The following is an 8,924-nucleotide window of genomic DNA, read 5'->3' as shown; positions in this document are numbered from 1 at the left end:
ACTTTGTTGTTCACACAGGAGAGATACGGGACTATCGTGGATCCTCTGGGGAGCCTCAACAACCTCATGATGCTGAAGAGGGAGAGAAGGGTCTCTCCAGATCAGAACACCTCAATAAACACCTGCAGAGACCCACAGTGAAGAGAACTCACTGCTGCTCTGACTGTGGGAAGAGATTAACCTCATCAGGCATTACAATTCATCAGAGAATACACACAGGAGAGAAACCTTACAGCTGTGGTCAATGTGGGAAGAGTTTTACAACATCTGGCTCTCTGACTCAACACCTGAGAACACACACAGGAGAGAAATCCTATAGCTGTGATCAATGTGGGAAGAGTTTTGTTCAGTCTGACCAGCTGACACGACACCAGAGAACACACACAGGAGAGAAACCATATAGCTGTGATCAATGTGGAAGAGGTTTGGTCAATCTTGCCATCTGACTATACACCAGAGAATACACACAGGAGAGAAACCCTATAGCTGTGATCAATGTGGGAAGAGATTTGCTACATCTGGCCACCTGACCCGACACCAGAGAACACACACAGGAGAGAAACCTTATAGCTGTGGTCAATGTGGGAGGAGTTTTAGTCGATCTGGAGATCTCAGAGTGCACCAGAGAACACACACAGGAGAGAAACCATATAGTTGTGATCAATGTGGGAAGAGATTTGCTACATCTGGCAACCTGACTCTACACCACAGAACACACACAGGAGAGAAACCCTATAGCTGTGGTCAATGTGGGAGGAGTTTTAGTCATTCTGGAGAACTCAGAGTGCACAAGAGAATACACACAGGAGAGAAACCTTATAGCTGTGGTCAATGTGGGAGGAGTTTTATTCAATGTGGAGAACTCAGAGTGCACAAGAGAATACACACAGGAGAGAAACCATATAGCTGTGGTCAATGTGGGAGTAGTTTTACTACATCTAGCGGTCTGACAGTTCACCAGAGAACACACACAGGAGAGAAATCCTATAGCTGTGGTCAATGTGGGAGTAGTTTTACTACATCTAGCGGTCTGACAGTTCACCAGAGAACACACACAGGAGAGAAACCCTATAGCTGTGGTCAATGTGGGAGTAGTTTTACTACATCTAGCGGTCTGACAGTTCACCAGAGAACACACACAGGAGAGAAACCTTATAGCTGCGGTCAATGTGGGAGGAGTTTTAGTCAATCTGGAGAACTGAGAGTGCACAAGAGAATACACACAGGAGAGAAACCTTATAGCTGTGATCAATGTGGGAAGAGGTTTGTTGGATCTTACCATCTGACTCTGCACCAGAGAATACACACAGGAGAGAAGCCCTATAGCTGTGATCAATGTGGGAAGAGTTTTGGTCAATCTGGCCATCTGACACGACACCAGAGAACACACACAGGAGAGAAACCTTATAGCTGTGGTCAATGTGGGAGTAGTTTTACTACGTCTAGCGGTCTGACAGTTCACCAGAGAACACACACAGGAGAGATACCTTATAGCTGTGCTCAATGTGGGAGTAGTTTTACTACATCTAAAGGTCTGACAGTTCACCAGAGAACACACACAGGAGAGAAACCCTATAGCTGTGATCAATGTGGGAAGAGATTTGCTACATCTGGCCACCTGACTCTACACCAGAGAACACACACAGGAGAGAAACTTATAGCTGTGGTCAATGTGGGAAGAGTTTTGGTCAATCTGGCCATCTGACTCTACACCAGAGAACACACAGGATTGAAATCTCATAGCTGTGACCAGAGATCATCTGATAAGAGATCTCTGATCAAATATTAGATAATACATACATGAAGGAGTTGTTTCATGATTTCAGTGAATTAATGTCACAATGTAGAATGTTTTTTACATTGTAGTAGGAGTATTGTAATGATTTCACAATGTAGAAGCCTAAACGTTTGCCCCCTTATGAATTGATTTCAACATGTTATGGATATTAGCCTCATGGGGAAAATCCAGGCTCTGAAATGGAAGAGTCGGATCAAATCAAATGTATTTATATAGCCCTTCTTACATCAGCTGATATCTCAAAGTGCTGTACAGAAACCCAGCCTAAAACCCCAAACAGCAAGCAATGCAGGTGTAGAAGCAGGGTGGCTAGTTAAAACTCCCTAGAAAGGCCAAAATCTAGGAAGAAACCTAGAGAGGAACCAGGCTATGAAGGGTTTCCAGCCCTCTTCTGGCTGTGCCAGGTGGAGATTATAACAGAATATGGCCAAGATGTTCAAATGTTCATAAATGACCAGCATGGTGAAATCATAATAATCACAGTAGTTGTCGAGGGTGCAACAGATCAACACCTCAGGAGTAAATGTCAGTTGGCTTTTCATAGCCGATCATTAAGAGTATCTCTTCCGTTCCTGCTGTCTCTAGAGAGTCGAAAACAACAGGTTTGGGACAGGTAGCACATCCGGTGAACAGGTCAGGGTTCCATAGCCGTAGGCAGAACAGTTGAAACTGGAGCAGCAACACGGCCAGGTGGACTGGGGACAGCAAGGAGTCCTCGTGCCAGGTAGTCCTGAGGCCTGGTGCTAGGGCTCAGGTTCTCCGAGAGTGAGAAAGAGAGAATTAGAGAGAGCATACTTAAATTCACACAGGACACCGGATAAGACAGGAGAAGTACTCCAGATATATCAAACTGACCCTAGCCCCCTGACACATAAACTACTGCAGCATAAATACTGGAGGCTGAGACAGGAGGGGTCAGGAGACACTGGCCGATGATACCCTCAGACAGGTCCAAACAGGAAGGATATAACCCCACCCATTTGCCAAAGCTCAGCCCCCACACTGCTAGAGGGATATCTTCAACCACCAACTTACCATCCTGAGACAAGCCCGAGTAAAGCCCACAAAGATCTCCGCCACGGCACAACCCAAGGGGGAGCGCCAACCCAGACAGGAAGATCACGTCAGTGACTCAACCCACTCAAGTGACGCACCCCTCCTAGGGACGGCATGAAAGTGCACCAGTTTGCCAGTGACTCAGCCCCTGTAATAGGGTTATTGCTATTTGTCAAAACAACAGTGTTTCTGGTGCTTGTGCAGTTTATAAGGCGCTTGTTTTAAAAATACAAGTAATGTGATTATTGTGGCAGATGTATGTGTATATAGCACATGTTATGTTTAGGTTTTCAATTTATCCCCAAACTGTTCCTGCATATTGGTTATTGATTTGGACACGTTAAAACTGTGTTTTGACATTGGGCTATCCCACCAAGCAAAATTATATTGAAAAGACGTTGAAAATATGACTATGCAATCAAATATTTCATATTTACATTTCATGTAACATTTGGTAGTGATATTTATTCATGCAACCAACATGACAATTTTTTGGTACAATTATATGACATTGTTGCCCTGTTTTTAGAATATCAGGGTTAATTCTCACATGTGCCAAACCAAATGTTCTAGAGCATGATATTGGGGACTGGGCCCAGATCCAACAACATGCCTATCTAGTGAACCCTGAAAAGAGAGAGAAGCTCCGCAGTGAGGTGGAAAGTCATTACGGATATCACAGGAGTTTCCTCTTGAAATCAGTCCGTGTTAAGGAAAACTTGGTTGCGGATTATCTCTGGGGTGGGCAGTCAAAAAGATTTGTGTTTTGCGTTGAGCCAGTGTGTTTATTTGGAGTTTTATCTCTTATTCTTTTCCGTATTGAAACTGCACTGTTGGTTAGGGGCTCATAAGGAAGCATTTCACTGTTGTATTCGGTGCATGTGACTAATACAATTTGATCTGAGTTTTGTTTGGGCTCGTTCCAAGAGGACGAGAGTTCTAGAAGCAAGTGAGTTTTAGGAAGACGAGAGTTCTAGAAGCTAGTGAGTTGTAGGATTCTATAGAAAGAAAAAGGAGAAAAAAATAACATGATTGTTTATTATTTAGGAATAGGTGTTTTTTCTTGTTTTTAATTGTTGACAGCCAGTAGACACCATGTTTATATTGGTGAAGGTGAAGCGTTGTAGTTGATTATAATGTGAAATGGAAGTTTTCTGTTGGTGGTGAGCAAACGTGTCCAACAAAAATATAGGATATGTTTGTTGTCTTAAGGGGGAAGGTGATACAGGCTTTGGTTTTTCCATTTATGTTTTGAGGTTGGACTTTAGCACGTCTATCTCGTTAGCATGTTGGACGCACTGATTGGTGTCACCTCGTTAGTCAGTATGTGTTACACCTGTGCTGGCTTGTCCATCTCGTTAGTGAGAAGGTTTTTCACCTGAGCTGGTCCAGGTTCTATTTAAGAGTGTCTGGCCCAGTGCTCCAGTTGTCTTGATAGATGTGACAAATCAACACCTTTAGTTGCGCTACTGTTTTGGTTTGCTTCCTGTCTTTAAGTTTGTTGTGGGTTTTTCTTTTGTTTGCCTCTTCTTGGGCAGATTTAGTGGGTCTCATGGTGGGTGTCTTTTAGGTCCCAGTTGTTGTTACTAGTCAACTTTCAGTGGACACTGTGAGCAAAACTGCAAGATTATGTTATTGTACTTTTATTGTATCAAATGGTTGTTTTATGCAACAGAATAGAGGGTTCTTAGAACTATTGTGTCTGTGTTCTACTGAGGATGGGCCTCTGGGAGAAAACACTGACAGGAGATTTACAATGTCTTTTGGGTGATTAAAACCTAAAGAGACAGTATTCCAGATTATGAGTTAATGTTTCTGTTCTATATGTTACCAGGGAGAGATGACCCCAGGGCCAGACCCTGGTTTCTACTCAGAGTACTGTTTTTACAGCAGATGCTTATAATTCTCAGCAGACAATATCTTTCATACAAATCTTAACCTTGTGACCCGTTCCATACATCTGTTGGTCATATAGGTTGAAAGGGGTGTATCTTAGCTATAAAATACCTTTGTACTTTTGTCTCGTGGCTCTCAACGAATCATCTGGGGGTGATTTGTTGACCAGCCAATATTATCGTAGAGCACTCAATTGATTCACTTTATATGTGTGTGTTGTATTGACCTGCTCCCTTATTAATAAGTGAATAAAGATTTAGTTTAAGAATACATCTGACTTGTGTGATAAGTTTGTTTCTCATTTGATATTAAAGAAATTTACAACCACATTTGGCAATGTGAATCTTGACTTGGTGACCGCTCCTGACGACCTGGGTAAATCGTCCTTGAGGGATCCCTCAAACTTGGAATCTCATGGAGACCACACTTTGGGAACGGAGCAGATGGACCCACCTTAGACCTGAGAGGCAGCGAGCAGATTCTATACACCTAGTTTTTTTAAAAGTGAGTTTTTAGAAAATCCTCATAGGCTCTGGGTGTATTTTCCTATGTGAGGGGGCACCTTGGAAGCGTAAACCGGGCCGAGTCAGGACCTGAGTGTGTACTCCTGTGTGGGGGTGTAAACAGGGCCCAGTCAGGAGGCTCGGAGTGTGTATTCCTATGTGAGGGGGCACCTTGGAGGCGTAAACCGGGCCGAGTCAGGACCTGAGTGTGTACTCCTGTGTGGGGGTGTAAACAGGGCCTAGTCAGGAGGCTCGGAGTGTGTATTCCTACGCGAGGGGGCACCTTGGAGGCGTAAACAGGGCCGAGTCAGGACCTGAGTGTGTACTCCTGTGTGGGGGTGTAAACAGGGCCCAGTCAGGAGGCTCTGAGTATAAATGTATGAGTTGCATTATTCTAGGAACTAACCATGAGATAGAATTGTGAAAATATTCCTGCAGGTAAAAATATTGTTGAAAAACTAATTGATTAGGTATGTTTGGGAATGGCATTGTGTGACTGATATGAGAGTTGTGTGAATGTGGAAATGAGTGTTAATCTGACGTTTGGATAGTAACATATAGAAATATGCTTACTCAGATTATTGAAATTTGGATAATAAACGGGATGATATTTTAGAAAGCAGCGGGAGGTTTATAGTTCCTGGGAGGCTTGATTTTGCCGTGGTCTCTGGGAGGTTAGAGAACAGTTGAGGATCCCATGGTCATTGTCTGGGAAACAAAAGTTTATTTTTTTATTCTGCTGGGAGTATGTTTGGAGAGTTGCTTCTTAGCTATGGAGAGTCCTTGAAAAAGCAAATTGAATGGTTGTCGCAAGTCGCTGAGAATTTCTTACGTTTTATATGGATTCTGTGAATATATGAAAATATGATGAATTGTATGTGTGTTTAATGATTACTACAGATTTGATAAAGTAAAACTGGGAATATAATTAGATACAATTTAAACAACCCATATGTAGACAAACGTAGGTTTTAAATTGGTACAGTGCCTTGCGAAAGTATTCGGCCCCCTTGAACTTTGCGACCTTTTGCCACATTTCAGGCTTCAAACATAAAGATATAAAACTGTATTTTTTGTGAAGAATCAACAACAAGTGGGACACAGTCATGAAGTGGAACGACATTCATTGGATATTTCTACCTTTTTTAACAAATCAAAAACTGAAAAATTGGGCGTGCAAAATTATTCAGCCCCTTTACTTTCAGTGCAGCAAACTCTCTCCAGAAGATCAGTGAGGATCTCTGAATGATCCAATGTTGACCTAAATGACTAATGATGATAAATACAATCCACCTGTGTGTAATCAAGGCTCCATATAAATGCACCTGCACTGTGATAGTCTCAGAGGTCCGTTAAAAGCGCAGAGAGCATCATGAAGAACAAGGAACACACCAGGCAGGTCCGAGATACTGTTGTGAAGAAGTTTAAAGACGGATTTGGATACAAAAAGATTTCCCAAGCTTTAAACATCCCAAGGAGCACTGTGCAAGCGATAATATTGAAATGGAAGGAGTATCAGACCACTGAAAATCTACCAAGACCTGGCCGTCCCTCTAAACTTTCAGCTCATACAAGGAGAAGACTGATCAGAGATGCAGCCAAGAGGCCCATGATCACTCTGGATGAACTGCAGAGATCTACAGCTGAGGTGGGAGACTCTGTCCATAGGACAACAATCAGTCGTATATTGCACAAATCTGGCCTTTATGGAAGAGTGGCAAGAAGAAAGCCATTTCTTAAAGATATCCATAAAAAGTGTTGTTTAAAGTTTGCCACAAGCCACCTGGGAGACACACCAAACATGTGGAAGAAGGTGCTCTGGTCAGATGAAACTAAAATTTAACTTTTTGGCAACAATGCAAAACGTTATGTTTGGCGTAAAAGCAACACAGCTCATCACCCTGAACACACCATCCCCACTGTCAAACATGGTGGTGGCAGCATCATGGTTTGGGCCTGCTTTTCTTCAGCAGGGACAGGGAAGGTGGTTAAAATTGATGGGAAGATGGATGGAGCCAAATACAGGACCATTCTGGAAGAACCTGATGGAGTCTGCAAAAGACCTGAGACTGGGACGGAGATTTGTCTTCCAACAAGACAATGATCCAAAACATAAAGCAAAATCTACAATGGAATGGTTCAAAAATAAACATATCCAGGTGTTAGAATGGCCAAGTCAAAGTCCAGACCTGAATCCAATCGAGAATCTGTGGAAAGAACTGAAAACTGCTTTTCACAAATGCTCTCCATCCAACCTCACTGAGCTCGAGCTGTTTTGCAAGGAGGAATGGGAAAAAATTTCAGTCTCTCGATGTGCAAAACTGATAGAGACATACCCCAAGCGACTTACAGCTGTAATCGCAGCAAAAGGTGGCGCTACAAAGTATTAACTTAAGGGGGCTGAATAATTTTGCACGCCCAATTTTTCAGTTTTTGATTTGTTAAAAAAGTTTGAAATATCCAATAAATGTCGTTCCACTTCATGATTGTGTCCCACTTGTTGTTGATTCTTCACAAAAAAATACAGTTTTATATCTTTATGTTTGAAGCCTGAAATGTGGCAAAAGGTCGCAAAGTTTAAGGGGGCCGAATACTTTTGCAAGGCACTGTATCTTTAATGGATAATTTGATAAAGATGAGGTTTATACTTTCAGACAAAAAGCTAAAAAAGTTATTTGAAGAACCCCTTATCATGGTTGCTCAAGGAACCTTTTGGGGTTCCTTTTTTAACTCCCTGTCCACCCTCCCTCCATTATAAAAACATATTATAATAATATTGACAATATTGACTTAAATAATTCATTGTTTATTTAGTGGCAGCACAAATGTGAATTAATATTTACAAAACAATTTACCCCCCAAAAAAAACACATTACAAAATTGCAACATTTCTGCAGACATGTCAGACTATAATAAATAATAAAAGTACTTTGTAAAGTGCTTTTCATGACATTTAAAACACATCTAAAATAGCTGTGGGGTCTTTGTAATGTAGGTTTGATAGTTATATTTTCAATAATGAAGTGTTAGCTGTTATGTGACAATTAGGTCAAAAACTCTATTTTATATTTTTTGGTGTAGATGGCCAAGGAAGTTGCACAGAACTTCCCCAACATCCCAAATTGATATGGAACCTTCAAAAAACACATGGAGCAACTGCAGAAATAAATGGCTGAGGGTATACTAAAAATGTCTGGTATGTAATGACATTTAATTCAAAGTAAATGTCAATTCTTTATTTTTATGTAGTTGTGTGGGACAGCCATATGTTCAGTTCATGCCTATGATTTCAGAGTTCAAAAAAGCCTGCTTCATGTGTGCCACTGATGAAGAACCTGGATGTGGCCCAGACTGACAGGGTTAGTAACTTTATTTAACATGTTTATAATCTTTTGACAACAGTGACGGCATGTAAGACAATTTATGATATAACACAATGGATGGCTAATTCGTCATACTGCATCGATATTTGATATTACTTCTAACGTGTTCCGCTTTGTTTTAGATTGAATGCTTTGCCAACGGGGGTTCCATGTGCTGTGCCTCGGAATGAACACCAAAGAGTTCACCAGAGTAAAGAACACAAACTGGAAGTGCAGTCTTTGTTGTTGAAAATGTCTGCTCTACCCCATCCACACTGAAGAGGCTCTGACATGTACATCAACCAGGGA

At 41.7% G+C, this 8,924-nt stretch overlaps 1 protein-coding gene across 1 annotated transcript; it reads left to right on the top strand.

Annotated features, from left to right (window-relative positions):
* Positions 1 to 297: 297 nt before the first annotated feature.
* LOC139394502 (zinc finger protein 180-like) lies at positions 298 to 1,630 on the top strand (the record flags this gene model as incomplete). The annotated part of the gene is made up of 2 exons (XM_071142575.1): positions 298 to 852; positions 1,021 to 1,630. Coding segments are annotated over exons 1-2 (1,050 nt in total), but the record flags the coding sequence as incomplete, so codon positions are not given.
* Between the last annotated feature and the right edge of the window lie 7,294 nt (positions 1,631 to 8,924).

The sequence above is a fragment of the Oncorhynchus clarkii genome, unplaced genomic scaffold, assembly GCF_045791955.1.
Source record: "Oncorhynchus clarkii lewisi isolate Uvic-CL-2024 unplaced genomic scaffold, UVic_Ocla_1.0 unplaced_contig_382_pilon_pilon, whole genome shotgun sequence".
Lineage (NCBI taxonomy): Eukaryota > Metazoa > Chordata > Actinopteri > Salmoniformes > Salmonidae > Oncorhynchus > Oncorhynchus clarkii.
The sequence above is the reverse complement of the archived record's forward strand: the minus strand, read 5'-3'. Positions and strand labels throughout refer to the sequence as shown.